General features: G+C 32.0%; 2 protein-coding genes and 1 non-coding gene across 3 annotated transcripts; 1 reads left to right on the forward strand and 2 right to left on the reverse strand.

Moving 5' to 3' along the window:
• Positions 1-1,001: 1,001 nt before the first annotated feature.
• LOC115695261 (uncharacterized) lies at positions 1,002-2,042 on the reverse strand. The gene has a single exon (XM_030622339.1). The coding sequence runs from the start codon at positions 2,040-2,042 to the stop codon at positions 1,002-1,004; it is 1,041 nt and encodes a 346-aa protein (XP_030478199.1).
• An 8,970-nt stretch (positions 2,043-11,012) lies between these two features.
• LOC115696043 (small nucleolar RNA R71) lies at positions 11,013-11,119 on the reverse strand. The gene has a single exon (XR_004007644.1). It is a non-coding gene; the product is annotated as a small nucleolar RNA R71 (small nucleolar RNA).
• A 2,974-nt stretch (positions 11,120-14,093) lies between these two features.
• Positions 14,094-15,353, forward strand: LOC115695260 (uncharacterized). The gene has a single exon (XM_030622338.1). It carries the CDS (start codon positions 14,094-14,096, stop codon positions 15,351-15,353), a length of 1,260 nt encoding a protein of 419 aa, XP_030478198.1.
• The last annotated feature ends 1,141 nt before the right edge of the window (positions 15,354-16,494 follow it).

Genomic DNA, 16,494 nt, shown 5'->3' on the forward strand with positions numbered 1-16,494 from the left:
CATCCTTGGCCGCCACCCTCTCTCTTCTTCCTCTGAATTTCAAAATTACCTTAGTGATTAGAGTAGTGCCCACACACAGCAAGCAATACCTCAATCATAGTGCGGAAGATCGTGAAGAAAGATCATTAACAGAGGAGTTTCAGCATCAAGGATTCAGAGAAAGAGATCCAGGTTCTGATCTTGATAATACTCTGCGACAGAAAGGATACAACGGTTAGAGATCTGAACGGAAGGAGTCATTTAATTCCGCTGCACCCAATGTAAGGTTTCTTAACTTTATATGTGTTTAATTTCATCGTTTTAGAAAGTTCTTATTTAGGATGTTAATAAACATACTTGTGAGTAGATCTAAGATCCTGGTAAAATAATTTCCAACAATATGATCCTTACTTTTTATTGATTTTACCAACATATCATCGACGTAAACCTCAATGTTTCGCCCTATTTGGTTTGCAAACATCTCGTTTACCAATCGCTGATACATTGCCTCAGCGTTCTTCAGTCCGAACGACATGAATTTATAACAATAGAGTCCCATGTTGGTTACGAAGCTTGTGGGTTCTTGATCTGGGACATACATTTTTTATCTAGTTATATCAAGAATATGCGTCCATAAATGACATAAGCTCGTGCCCAGCAGTTGCATCCACTAATTGATCGATCTTGGGAAGTGAGAAACAGTCTTTTGGGCACACCTTATATAGATCAGAGAAATCAATATAAGTTCTCCAAGTTCCGTTAGGCTTTGGGACGAGAACATGATTGGCTATCCACGAGGGATAAAACACCTTGCTTGTAAAATCGTTAACTAACAACTTGTCAACTTCCTGTTTTAGTGCCCCTTGCCTCTCGGAATCCAAGGGCCTCCTTTTCTGTCTTTTCGCTGGGTAGTTTGGATCAACATTTAGATGATGGAAGATAATATTAGGGTCGATCCCTATCATATCTCCATGACTCCAGGAGAACTGATCCTGGTTCGCCTTCAAAAAACTTAGTAGTTGCTATTTGAGATGCTCATCCAGGTTCTTCCCAATGTATACACACTTTATGGGACTTCTTGGGTCTAGAATAACCTCTTCCAATTCCTCAATTGATTTCAATAGGTTTTTCTCATCTTGAACTCGGGGGTCGAGATCTTCATTTTTCTTTTCATTTTCTTTTGCCAAGATCGCCATCAACTGATGACCGGCTTTCCTATGCTGCAACTCTATGCGAAAACAATCGTGAGCCAACATCTGGTGGCCACGCACCACTCCCACACCTTCTAGTGTTTGGAATTTCATGGATAGGTGTTTGATCGAACTGACTGCCCCTAGTCTGATCAGTGCTGGACGACCCAACAATATGTTATAAGCTAATGGCTGGTTGACAACTAAGAAGTCTTGCATAACTGTAGCAGATAGGGGTGCCTCGCCTAAGGTTAATGCGAACTTGATTATGCCAAGATTGGAAATGCTGTCTCCGATGAATCCGCAAAGATTCAACATACAAGGCCTTAATTTGGCCTTTTTGAGCCCCATTTTCCATAGAGTCTCCTTATAAAGAATATTTACCGAGCTCCCATTGTCTGTTAACACCCTCTTGATCCTTTTATTGGAGAGTGGAACGGTAATCACTAATGGATCGACATGGGGATACCTCACGTTTTTCTCGTCTTCCATCGTGAAAATAATGGGAGGTTCTTCGGTTTTCACCTTCTTGAAAGGTTCTAGGGAAAATGTCAACTGCTCGTTCTTTATCTCTTTCACATATCTTTTCTGGGCGTTATTTCTTTCCCTTGCGATATGTGGCCCTCCCAAAATAACCAAGATGTCCTCTCCTTCAACAGGAAGAGGTTGTAACCCTTGGTTGTTTGGGTTATTGGGCATACTGGGCTGGTTGTATCCATGGCCCTGTCTTTTCACGTATTGTTTAAAATGGCCTCGAGTGATGAGACTTTCTATCTCATCATTCAATTGGCGACATTCATCGGTCGTATGCCTAATATCCTTATGGAATTTCCAATACTTGTTAGGATCTCTTTTGCTCCTCGAATTCCTCATGGGCTCGGGGTTGCCGAAGGCAACCTTCTTCTCATGTGCAAGGTAAATATTCTCCCGAGTTTCATTAAGCTCGGTATAAATAGTATACACTGGCACGTACTTCTCATGCTTCTTCTGTTTCTTTTTATCCTTCGACAGATCCTTAGTACCGTCCTTCTTTTCGAACTAGAAGCCCCCAAGTTATAATTTCTCTTGGAAATAGTGCTTGCTGAAACATTGCTGAGTTTGCTTCCTGAGCTTGTTTTTAACAAGTTCATTTTTTTATGGGCTTCTTCATTTCGAACGAATACCTAAGACGTTTCGTTGAACTCAATGATGCTTCTTACTTGATGACCTTGTAAGTCATCCCACAACTCACCCCCTATGGTCAATAGATCAGTAGAGATCCCCGCCTGAAGGGCTGTAAGTTGTATGCTGTCATCCAATTTCCTAACCCTAGCCGCAGCCGTGCTAAAAAGACTTAAGTACGTCTTAAGTGTCTCACCGTGCTACTGCTTTATATTGGTTAGCGAGGCCGCTTCGGGTCATTGATCAAGGCTCAAATTGATACATTTTAAGCCTTTATTTGTGTACATATAATTAATATAAATTAAATATTCTTTATTTTTAAAGGTCATATTTAATTTAATTTAATTTTGTGTTATTTTTCAGATTTTAGTAAAGTGTTACAAATAAAAATTGGATTTCAAAGCCAATTGAAAGTTGAATGGCCAACGTATTACATATATATGTATATATTAGAAATTACGTGCAGTTTGACTTTTTTAAATGTTTTATGATAAATATGGCATAGTTTAGTTTGGACACTCTTTATGGCTTTTTTAAACTTTGGGCATGTTTTATGGGTTTTTAAAGCACATACATTTGGAATGTATGTTTAAAGAGCCCATATTTTATTGTGTGTAGTTTCTGTAGGTTATTTTAGTCATTTTATGTTTTCAAATTTTTGTATCAGTTTTTTTTTTTTTTACATAATCGTTTTTTTTTTGGGTTTTGCATGTAATCATTACGATTTGATAGTTGCTTCCCCCTCTACACTTACATTTTCAGTTTTCATTTCATACTAAACCATCTAATATACTTCTCTCTCCCTCTTTATTTTCATTTCATTGTTTTTTCTTTTTTTCCCTTTCTTCCTCCATTCTTTGTTCTTGCTCTGTTTTTTGTTCTACTCTCGGTTTTTGGACGACAATGGTGGCATTGTGCTTCGAGTAAGAGTGAGCATTTCTCTTGTGTTCTTCAAGGTATTTATGCTTTCTTTATATTCACTGATTTTAGGGTTTTATTTTTCATCTTCATTTTTTTGTTTGTTGAAGTTTTCATTGTTGTTATACAAGTTTTCCTAGTTCATTTTTGTATGTCTTTTAAGTGATTAGCATTTCCATGTGTTTAGTTTGTTGTTGTTGTTTTTTTTTAAATCCGAAGTGAGTTATGTGTTGTTGTATTTGTTCATAATGGATTTTTTGAGTACTTTTGTTTTGTGTTTGGTTTTATGTTTTAGTATTTTGTTGTTTAGTTTTAATTTTTTAATTTTTGTTAAGCATCGGGTTGTTGTCGTTGTCGTCTTTTTTTAACTTTTTTTTTTTGTTTTGGGTATGATTTGTGTTGGTATTAGATATAAACTTTAAGTAAGTACTAGAAACTGGTTTTAAATTTGTGTTTTATTTGTTGATTTAGGTAGTTTCGATTTTTAGAATTTTTATGTGTTCATTGTTTGTTTATTTTTGGGCAATTTCATTATGTGTTGTTATTTGAATTTTTCATTCAAGTTTCATTTGTAGACTTTATTATTAGTATCCCTCTTTAGCCCATATTTACGATTTTAATTTTTTAGGTTGTTTTTTAAATTGGTTTTAATGTTTGTTATTTTATTATTTTGTTTTTTGCCCAAATCATGTGTTATTTTCGGTTTTGTTGGTTTGATTTGTTTCGGTTTTTTGTGAAACTGGTTTTTCTGTTTATTATCATGATTGATAAGTTCTTTGTGTCTAATAATTTTTTTGTACTTTGATTCTTTATCAAATGGAAAGTAAATCAGAATCCAAAGTTTCCTTTGTACTTCTATCAAGGCTAAAGGTCGATCAAGAAAATCTTCAAGGCAAGCTAAAGTATGTTTTATGTTTTTAATAAAATTGGTTTTTAATCTTAAGTTTTATTTTGATTTCTTTTTATTGATTTTCATGAAACCTGGTTTTATTTTTTTTTTATTAGGATGCTTCTGATGAAGAAGAAAACACTGTTAAAGTTCAAACGAGGAAATCTCCCTGTAAATCTAAAGTATGTTCTATGTTTTTATTGAATCTAGTTTTTGTTGTTTATTCATTTTTTCCTTTATGAATTTTTTTGGATGAAACTGATTTTTTCTTGTTTTGTTTAAGGGTGCTACTGTTGAAGAAGAAATTTCCATTAAAGCAGCAACAAATAATTCTCCATGGAAACTTAATGTATGTTTTAAATTTTTACTGAAACCGGTTTTGCATTTTTTTTTTATGTTTCATTATTGTTTCCTAATTGTATTTTGTTTAAATTTTCCAAGTCTTTGTTCCACCAAAATTGGTTTTTATCTTTTATATGTTAGTTCCTGTTTTTGAGTATGTTATGTGAAACCAGTTTTTTGTGTTTTGTAATTTGTTATTCTTTTTCTTTGTGTTTGTTTATGATTTATTAATTTGTTTTATTTTGTTTTTGTTTATTTTTTCAGGATGATAAACAAGAAGTTAAAATTGATGATCCAGATTTTGTTACTGAGAAACACCATAGTAAGAAGGCTTCTAATGTCCATCAAGCGGACGGTGATGATAATTTTTAAACTGAGAAGGTAGTCTCGGAAGTTGTTGCAACCAAATAAGGAAGTCTGTTAGAGATGATGCTAGTGCGTCAAAGAAGAGTAAAACTAAGGTCGTTGTGAATGATTCTAATTCGGTATGTCTTATTGTTTTCTTATATTTTTTAGTTGATATGTGTATTGTATTGTTTAAATAAATTTTATTTTTTAGTTGTATGAATTTTGATCTCATTGTTTGTTTTAATAGTTTTTTTTTTTTTTTTTTGCATTTTCCTTTAATTGAATTGTGTTTTATATTTGTTAGGAAAAAGTGTGTGAATCTAATGTTGCTGATGATGAGAAACTGGTTAATGTCATTAAGAAAGATAAAAAAATTCCAGTTTCTAAATCTCATGGCAAGAAGAAGAGTGAGACTGATGTTGACGCTGCTCCCTTGGTAATTTTTCTTAGGGGAATTTACATCTACAAACGTAAATTGCATCTTATTACTAAGAATAACGTAGCAATCTTATTTTATATGTTTTATACCCTTATTAATATTATTGTACCGTTTTTTATTGACAAATTTACGGTTACTTTCTATTTCTTTTGTTTTTTCTTTTCCATTTGAAGGTGGGTCTTATAATTATATTAAACAATTATATAGAGATAGTTAAAATAAAATAAAATATTTTTTTCTCTCTCTTATTTCTAATTTTAAAATAAAATTTTAACCACACTGCTAGTTGTTTGGCTTCAAAAATAATATCATTGTGACCTACTTTTCAATGTGATCATTTCAAGATATGGGAAGCACATATTTTTTCACCTTTTCAAAATCAAAGTAATTATTTAGTTATTTACCATATTAATTATATACTTATTAGTTACATTTCAACCATATATAATTATTAAAATATAAATATTTTAAACAATTAACTCATTGGTATTGCTTTAGTTTACTAATTATAAGATCACTAATCGCCACAAAAAATCCAACATTACAACGCTTTTTATTGGCATCGTAAACAATTATGATTATTTTTTTTCCTGATAAAGAAGTGCATATTTATAAATAAATGAATCATTTTTGTGTTGTGTGTGAAAAAGTAACTTCCTAGTTACTTTACATTTTAAGTATCATAATTAACTAAATAGTTACTTTTTACTATGTAACAATAGAAAAATTTCTATAATTACGTATTCAAATAATAACCACAATAAAAAAATAGTTTCTTTTTCTATTTAATTAACCAAATTTTATAAATAAACAAAATTTAATATGCAAACTAAATTCGTAGGTTACTAAAATATACTTTGTTATTCATATTTAAAATTATTATATGATAACTAATTAGTTTCTACAATAAATTAAAGTTATCAAAATATATTTTGAATAATATTAGGATACCATGACATAACCTTAAAATAACTAATTAGTTATTAATTTAGATGTCTAAACATTTTACTAATAAATTATGTGATTTATTTTACTTTATTTTAACGCGTTAGTTCAATATGATTATAGGTAACATAAATGTTACAAAAAAAAAATAATATATATCTTAAATAATATAATATAAACTAATAATAACACATAGTTTTAAAAGTAACTAATCTAAAAATCAAAAGTTATCCATATGAGATATTTTTATTTTAAAATAAATCATTTTATAAAAAGTAACCAATTGGTATCTTATCGAAATAATAACTAATTGGTCCAAAAAATGTGTCTCGTTTTGTAATATTTTAAAAATTATGTGTAACTTCATTCTTTAATTAATTAATTAATCAAAATGCATATATAATTTACATTTAAAAAATATGGGTGGCTTAAACATGTATGGTATATTTTTTTTAAAATACAGTTTACTAAAATGGTAGCTTACTGCATGACAACTCATTATTTTCGAAACTAAACTTGAAGGTTACTCAAATATATTAATATAACCTAATTAATTAATTAATTAATTATTAAGGTGTATACATATACGTTTTAGAGCTAGCTAAAATGTATCTCAAATTATATAATCTAAAAGTAATATTTTTTTTATGAAAAAGTAATTTATTGGTTTCTTATCAACATCATAAGTAACCAAAAGGTTACTTTTTAAATGCAGGAAAACAAAAAAATAGAATTTCGGGATTAGTTTCATTTCAGGTATATTAGTTTGGAATTAAGGTATTTTTTTATGATGTAGCAAGGCATTATTGTAATTGAGATTTGTTAAGTTATTTTTGTAATTAGATTACATTTTATGTATATTTTTGAAAAAAATCCCTTTTTCTTATCAAAAGAAACTGGTTTCTTCCTTTATGATTTTTCTTGTTTTTAGGTTTTCTGTTTATAGTTTTATCGTTTGTAAGTTTTTTTTTGTTTTGTGTAATCATTTTGAGCTTCTGTATTTTCTATTGTTTATTTGTTTTATTAGCGTATTTTTAAGTAACTGGTTTCTATATTTAATTTTGATTTTAGTTATTTAGGTAATTGGTTTATGTGAATTAATTTTTAATTTAATTATTTTACGTAACCGGTTTCTCTATATTAGATTTTTGCTAACTTATTTATTGTAACAGATTTTTGTTATTTAGTTTATAAGTTTCGTTAAAAATTATTTTATGGTATGTATTTTTTCTTTTTTAAGTAATTGATTTTTATAATTGATATATTTTTTTTATTACTTTAGGCTTCATATATTTGTTCACTTTTTATTTAATTGCAATATGAAATTGGTTTCTGTATTAAATTATTATTTTTGTTATAATACATAACTGGTTCTAAGGTTTAGTTTTTAATTTGGTTAGTCTACATAACTAGTTTTTCGGTGTCATATTTTTAATTAGCTGATAAATATTACTGATTTTTCATTGTCAAATTCAAAGGTCCAACTCCGATGACAACTCAAACGTCCAACATTGGTGACAACTTCGATGTCTAACTACCATGACTTTTTGGTAGCGATGACTTTTCCGTTGATGATAGCAATTTTGTCGAATGTTCTCATTTTATTTTCTACTTTTATTGTGGCAGATATTTTGTTTTAGTAGACAGTGATGGTGTTGTGTAGTGGGTTGATGGTCGAGTCTTAGAGTTTCTCGAAAACTTGTAATTGGTTTTAAATTTGGTCTTGTATTGATTTTAGTTTTGGTAGTGGCTTGGAGGTCAAGTCTTAGAGCTTCTAAGAAACATGTAAAATTTATATATGACTTTTGGTATTTGTAACTAGTTTTTTTCGTTCAAAAATTAATTTTTAATTATATAGAATTAATTAGTTAATTAATTTAATGTCTTAATAAAATTATTTTAATATTATTTGAGTTTCTATAAAAAAAATTTCAAGTGAGATAATTTTTTTCTTTATTACAGTGTTTTATTTTATTTTTTGAAAGAAAAGAAAAAAAATAAATAAAAAAAAGAGTAACACAATTTAAAGTTTTTGTATGGCATTCCTCCTTGTTTTTTCCCCATATTTTAAAGTTTTATTTTAGAAGAATGCCATATTTAGTATAATTAAGTTTTTATGCCATATATATATCAAATTTGCATAGTATACTAACTTTTGCTAATTTTTTACAAAAATAGTGCCAGACGGTATTTTTTACTTTTTTACTGTATTTTTTATAAGTTTCATACTGCAGTATACTGTGTTAAGTTTTCACTGGTGTTCTACTGGTGTTGTACTGATGTTTTATTGTTGTTTTGAGTTGTTCTGCTTTGTATTTTACTGGTATTTTATAAAAACACAGTATATTTGAAAAGATTTCTCTGTAACAGTATTTTTGTAAAAAGTTAACCTAAATTCCAGTATTTTTGTAAGTTTATCTTTTTTTCCCATATTTTTTTAAATAGCCCATATATATATATGATATGTGTATGTTTATATGTTGGGTCATGGGTCTCCACCTAAATATTTTAAAAAGCCCATTAATTTAAAGCATTTGAAGATAGATGTTTTGAAGGCTCATTAAAAGAAATCCATCATTCAAGTACAAGCAAAGCCTACATTTCACATTGTTCTCCAACAACTACCCACTGTACGTGGAACCACACGCCTGCCAACAAACATGGACCGAGCCACTTGACAAGCAGAAGACATTATTCCACTTCAGCATTTGTTTAGCCATTTTCACCACTAAGTATAACACGAGAATATTAGTTTTGGAGTAATTTTGGCTCTATAAATATGACAATTTAAAATGCAAGAACATCAGTTTTTTATAATAGTGTTATTATACTAAAATTTTATCTTTTTCTTTCTTTCTTCTTTATTTTATTTTATTAGTTTTGGTGCAAAGACAATATATTTTCTAGGCTAATTTTTTTGGCAAGACTCAAGTGTAAGTTCATGCAATTTTTTTTTTCTAATATATTGATTCTCTTTGTTCTTCATTTTCAAATTTGTTATATTAAAATTCTCTTCTTCTAAATTACACTTTAAATTTAATAGTACCTTTTATATAGGTTCAGTCATACTTTTTTTTTATGTAAGTTAGGCTATTCATTATTAGCGTGTTTATTATATTATATGATTTTTATTACATTCTGTCAGTAGTATTTTTTTGATTTAAATTATATAATATGATAAGATTTTTAGAAGTAATATTAATTTAATTAGAGAACATATTTTTCTAGTGAGCTTAATTATACACATTTTCCAACTATAATTAATGGTGTAGAATTATAGTTGAGTTTAAAGAATCAATTTTATTAGGAAAATATAATTGCATGTACGAACCTTGTATCTTCCATAATCATATTATTATCACTTCTCATTTTAATTACTTGTTTAATTTTCAAAAATCATCTTTTTTAATATTATCATCACATTCAAGGTTCTTATTTTATTCTTGTAAAATTACTAACTGTCCTTTTGAGTGTAATTTTCCTCCCTGTGGATACGACATATAGTCCGTTTACTACTATGACCGCAGTGTAACTAATTGGACGACATCAATTTTTGACGCCGTTATTGGGGAGGTTTCTGCCCTACAAGAGGTTAGTATAGTAGTTTATTTATTTATTATTTTTTTTAGTATCTATTTTTTTTTGTCTCTCTTTATTTGTTTATATATATATATATAAAAAAAAAACTTTTTAGTTAATATAGTATAATTTAGTTTTTTTAGTTATGTATATAGATTCAAGAAAAATCACTATATATTATTATCATTATTATTATTTTTACTTTTCTTTTCTCTTTTAGAAAAAAAAAATTGGCAAGTATTTTAATTTTTTTTTTAGTTATATTTATTATTTTGCTACTGTATTAGGGTGTTAGTTTTTTTTTTTTTTTTACATTATTTTATGTTGTATACTTTTTTTTAGGATTAGCCATTTTTTATTTATTTATTTTAGGTTAGTTATAGACTTTTATCCTTTAGGCTAAAAAAAAGTTGTGCATAAAATATTTTTATAAACTTTTTAGTGTAAATCCAATTGTGTAATTGTAAAAGTGGTACAAACTGAGATTATTCTGTCTAAGAAAGATTGACTTTAAAAGTTTGTGGTAGAGTACCGTCTACATTTTCTAGCAATCCCGGGGAGTTCTAGAAAAAGTGTGGGACGAAGCGGTACCTTGGCAACCTTCCCAATCGACCTGGGAATATCTTGTGTGAATACCCTTGCATTATTACATAGTTGTCATTTACATTATTTAACAAGTGAAAATACCCAAAAAAAACTACAAAAAAAAAAGTGAATGTCACGAAATAGAGACAGATTAGGGAGATTTGTAAAACAACAAATTGAAATTTCAGAAAACTCTCCTAAATCGTCTTCTTCCACTCGTTCTCATTCACCACCATCACCCATACTTCCTACACTGCCAATGATGGCTCAACAATAGGAAGTCCAACCAAGAACGCTAGAGGATTATCTACATCCTACGGCCACACCTTCATGCATAATGTATCCCATGAATATGCCAAACTTTGATTTCAAACTTGGCATGATTCAACTTTTACCAACCTTTCATGGTATGGAAACCGAAAGTCCATATGTGCATATTCAGGCATTTGAAGAGGTGGTGGCCACATTTAACAACCGAGCTGACATCATTAACTTGGTGAGATTGAAGTTCTTTCCTTTCTCACTCAAGGACAAAGCCAAAAGCTGGTTGTATTCCTTAAGGCCTAGGTCTATTGGGACGTGGGATGAAATGACAAAAGTATTTTTCTCTAAAATTTTTCCACCCCATAAGACTAGTAGCCTTAAGAGGAAAATCTCTACCTTCACCTAAAAGGACCACGAAATGTTTTATCAGGTCTGGGAGAGGTTTAAAGATTTGATGGGTCAGTGCCCGCATCATGGATATGAAAGTTGGCATCTTGTCAGCTATTTCTACTACGATCTTACAGTCGACAAAAGACAATTCGTACAAATGATGTGCAATGGCGACTTCTTTCAGAAAGATCTCGAAGAAGCTTTGGAATATCTTGAAGAAATCTCTGAAAAATCCTACACATGGAGTGAGCGAAGTCTTACGGACAAGCCACAAACAGCCGGTGTCTACCAATTGAAGGAGGAGGACAGTGTGAAAGCTCAACTGAAAGCTTTCAAAAAACAATTTGAGGCTTTCAAAACTCAAGAAGGTAAAGCACTCCAGATGGCTGCAAAAGCAGAAAAGAGAGAACCAGACTTCATTTGTGGATGGACAGATCATCAACTACAAGAGTGCCCTACTCTTAGTATGTTGAGGGGAGGAGATGAGGAACAATGTAATGCCTTAAGGGATTACAAGAAGCCTTGTAATGCCTACTCCAACTGTAAAGACCGCTTAGTTTAATTTGGAAATTAGCAGTTAATCATGTTTAATTATGAAATTATTTATAGCTATTTAAATAATTATTTATACTGTTATTATTGAATTCTGAGATGCATTTTATGTCATTTAGTAGTTTTCATAATTTTGCATTTTCGGTGCCCGGTAACATGGAACTCGGTGTTTGGCTCAGTAAACGCACAACTTAGTATGTTAGTAGATTGAGACGGTTTATTAGACATTGGGAATATCGGGAATGGCTGGGAATTTAGAATTTCCCAAAATACCCCTTTAGTGTCATTTATGTGATTTTAGTGTGAAGGGGCAAAATGGTCATTTTGCCCCATTTATGTTTTGTCCTTTAGTGGACTTTATTTGGTAAAAATATGTGAGTAATGGCTTTTTCTTTGGCTGATATTAAGATTTAAATTAAACATTTCATTTTCCTCATTATTCAAAATTTCAAACTTAGAAAAAATAGAAATTTTCAAAGCTCTCTCTCTCTCTCTCTCTCTCTCTCTCTCTCTCTCTCTCTCTCTCTCTCTCTCTCTCTTTTCGGCCAAGCTTGGGAGCTGCTAGGGCTGGGTTTTCTTGTTTGATTCAAGTGGTTTTTAGCAAGATCAAAGTAATTCTAGTGGAGGTAAACCTTGCTCTAGCTCCTTTTCTTGTTTCTTGGAAATTTTGGAAGAATTTTATGATGATGCATGCTTGATTTTGATATGTTCTTGCTGCTGTGATTTGTTGTTATTTTTAGAGGATTAGTCTTGTTATTTTAAGTAGGTTAGAGCTAGTTAATGCATGGTATTTGCTTTGATTCAAGATTTGAAGTTTTTAGCTCAAAAATATGGTTTTTCAAAGAAATGTCTTGAATCTGTTGTTTACTTGCTGTAGATGTTTGCTGCTATTTTCAGAGGTTATTTTATGCATGATTAAGTAGATCTGGGATGAATTGAATGCATGTTAGTGGGGTTTGATCAAGTTTGAGTTTAGAACTCAAAGCTTCATGCTTTAATGGTGGTTTTGGTTTGGTTGCATGAAGCTTGGTTTTTATGCTTTAGAATTGTTCCTTAGGGTCTAAATAGCAGGTCTGGAAGTTTTGGTATTGTTTGGATTGGATTTGTGCAATATGTGAATTTTTGAAAAGTTCCTGCGAGGAACCGGAATTCCGGTTGTGCAACTGGAATTCCGGATGAGGGTTCAGGAATTCCAAGAACCGGAATTCCGGTTGCAGAACCGGTCTACCGGTTGGGGAATTTTCAAGAACCCTAGATTTCCTCGTTTTTATGTTTTTTGGGGTATTGCCATGCTTTTTATCGATAGGGAAACTTTTAGTTCCTAGTTTAAGTCCCCGGGAAGTGATTTAGTGTATCACTTATAGTGCTGTGATTTTTATGGTTTAGGAGCCTGTAATCCGACGCGCAGATAGTTCCAGTCAGGTTGACCGGCACACCTGAATTCGGAATTGAGGTAAGATTAGTATAACAGTATGCATATGTAGATTACATGTTTAGCGTGCATGTTAGGAAGCCTATTAGATTACATTAGATATGTATGTTGGCTTCAAACCATCCGACTGTGTCACATCGGTATAGGCTAGAGTATGACCAGCAGCTGGAGTATGATTAGTATGACCGAGTATAGGCTGACACTGTATCACATCGGCACAGGCTAGAGTATGACTAGCAGCTGGAGTATGACCAGTGTGCCGAGTATAGGCTGATACTTAGGTTGGTGGTTCCATACTATTTGACGTATCACATAGGTACAGGCTAGAGTATGACTAGCAGCTGGAGTATGACCAGTTCGACCGAGTATAGGTTGATACTGTAACACATCGGTACAGGCTAAAGTATGACCAGCAGCTGGAGTATGACCAGTTCGACCGAGTATAGGCTGTTACTTGTCAATAGTACCTTCCCTATGAACGTTCAGGACTCAGTATCGTGTTGGACACGACAGTTAGGGTTATGGTCAGGGGTATGGGCGTCTGATCATGACTGGGATTTATGTATGAGTATTATTATGCTTTTCTTACTGAGTCTATCGACTCACAGTGCTATGTTTATGTGTAGGTAAGGGCAAGGCTAGAGCTGATGGACCGTGAGCGAGCCGGTGAAGATTGTACATGTCGGGGCGGTTAGGCCTGGAGCGTACGATCATCGGGACAGCGAGGCTATTTTTTTGTAATTAGTCGCTAGGCGACAAGTATTTTGTATAGATAGTAAACTTTTGTAAATGGTTTTGTAATCGGGATCCCGAGTATTTTGTATAAATATTTTACAAGTTTAATTAAAAAGCAAAAATTTTAATTAATCACGTTTTCCATAAACCTCGTTGATTAGCAACGAGTTGCACAGTATGTTTAAAAATTACGTAATACGCCTATGCTAGTAAGGGTGTTACACCAACACATATAATCTTGGTTGGCGTAACCATCCCAATTTCAGTTGGAATGATACAAGTCAAAATCAAGCATCTGGGAGCCAATGGAAGCCTGATCAATAAAATAATTCTCTTGAAAACTCCATGAAAATTCTCGCAGACTCTCAACTAGAGTTCAGGACTTATTTTGCTCAGGTGATAGAGGAATTGAAGGACATAAAGATTCAATTAACAAAGTTAAATGATTCTTCAGCCATTCAAGAGCGTGGTAAGCTTCCCGCTCAACCTCTAATCACCCCTAAAGGGCAACATATGACTCAAACCTCCAATTCTTCAGAGTCTAATCTAAAGGGGGTTAATGCCATTACTACTCGAAGTTGTCAAAGTACAGTATCACCCTCACCTAAGACCACTAGTGTACCAATGCCCACTCCAGATGCTGATGTGCCACAAAACCTTCCAGTGAAGGTGCCCTTCCCTCAGGCTTTAAAATCTACTAGGAAGGTACTAGAAAATAAAGGTGAAATCCTAGAAAATTTAAAAGAAGTGAAGATCAACTTGCCTCTCTTGCATGTGATCAAACAAGTACCAGCATATACCGAGGTCATCAAGGATTTATGCTCCATGAAAAGGAAGAACCATGTTAAGAAAACTGCATTCTTGACAGAACAAGTAAGTGCGGTGATCGAACAAAAGATACCAATTAAATATAAAGATCCAGGTTGTCTTACAATCGCTTGTCGAATTAGGACACAAGAATTTGGTCAAGCCCTCCTAGACTTAGGTGCAAGTGTTAATCTTATGCCTTATTCAATTTACTTGCAACTAGGCCTAGGAGAAATCAAGCCCACATCTGTGGTGCTACAATTGGCTGACGGCTCAATCAGAAAGCCACGAGGAATAGTTGAAGATGTCTTGATTAAGGTTGGAAAATTCTATTTCCCTGCTGACTTTTTGATTTTGGACACTCAATTTGAGGTTAATACTGAGTCAAAAATTCCCATCATTCTTGGTAGACCTTTCCTTGCAACGGCCAATGCTCTCATTAACTGTAGGAATGGTCTTATGAAATTATCTTTCGGGAATATGACTATGGAGGTCAACGTTTTTCATGTTGTGAAACAACCACCAGACGAGGAGGAAGATTGCTATCATACTGACGTGATAGACACAATTGTTGAGGTAGAAGTTCTTATTCATGATGATTCTGATTCTTTAAATGATATCCTCTATGACTTTGATACTAAAAATATACTTTATCCATATGAGGAAGCCAATGTTTCTTCTATTCTTGAGATGTCCCAGGATGAAGCATCACCGTCACAATATGAGAATTTGCGATTTCTTACCCGATCTATGAAACACTTCTTCGGGTCCATGTGCAATATTGAGAAATTTTGGTAAGAGGGTAGGCTTACACGAGGAGATTGTTGGGTTTTGTGCCCTAAATAAAACCCATTTTAATATAATCAGATTTACTAATAAAGATCAGAAATAACATTTTATGTTGCATGGTTCACATGATTTATTTCATGATTATATTAAATGTATAAATTCTATTAAGTCCAGAGCATATGTATTTCTTAATGATTATAGTGTTGTCTGCACAATGGAATATAATCTTGATTATATGTTCGAAAGTTTATTCCCTGATTTATCAGTTCACTGGATTTAAACTGGGATGATAATCAACGATAGGTATTCTTACACCTTGGATAAGTGGTATGTCCTTTCCAGGGCATTGGCAAAGTTTACCAGTATCGGATGTATGGAGTATACATTGGAAGGGACCGATATTGAACTTTGATTAGATATGTGAAAATTTACCGTAATATCTATTCAATTCAATATCACCTAGTTGATCCTATATCAAATGATCTTAATCCTGATATGATTAGGTTTGATCTCAAGAGTATTATACATGTTCTTTGATTTGTTAGTTAAGTCTACTTTCGGGTCAGGGTGATACGTACATTTTGGGAACATGATAGTATAATTGAGTGGGAGCGCTAAACATAGATATGGAACCTATAACTTCTATAGGTATTTAGAAGTGAAACGATGGTTTCCTTCGAGCTTGGCTAAACAGAGATAAATAGTTGAGTACTCATTTCACTTCGCTGAAATATCATTTATACGGAGCTAAGTGTTTTAAGGATAAAATATATTGTAGGGTGTAACGGTAATTTAGTCCCTATACAATGTAAAATCATCTATTCGAGGATCATTGATCAAATTAGGATTATAACAATGGATAATTAATAGCGTATCTATATCGTGGAACATATAGAGCGTTCTATATGACTGAGAGTGCAATTCTAAGTTCTATTCTTGGATTCAATAAGGAATTAATAAGTTAGTGGATTTACTTGGTAAATTCTTGATTTGCTTATTGGAAGCTCTGTTATATAGGCCCATGGTCCCCATACTAGTTGAGACCATACTGCTTGTAAGACTCAGATAATTGATTTTAATTAATCAATTATAATTCTAAAGTTAGACTATGTCTAGTTTATGAATTTTCACTAAGCAAGGACAAAATTGT

Source organism: Cannabis sativa, chromosome 6 (assembly GCF_029168945.1).
Source record: "Cannabis sativa cultivar Pink pepper isolate KNU-18-1 chromosome 6, ASM2916894v1, whole genome shotgun sequence".
NCBI lineage: Eukaryota > Viridiplantae > Streptophyta > Magnoliopsida > Rosales > Cannabaceae > Cannabis > Cannabis sativa.

Coding starts and splice junctions, on each gene's coding strand:
- LOC115695261 (XM_030622339.1), bottom strand. CDS start 2,042: ATGAGGAATTCGAGGAGCAAAAGAGATCCTAACAAGTATTGGAAATTC.
- LOC115695260 (XM_030622338.1), top strand. CDS start 14,094: ATGAAAATTCTCGCAGACTCTCAACTAGAGTTCAGGACTTATTTTGCT.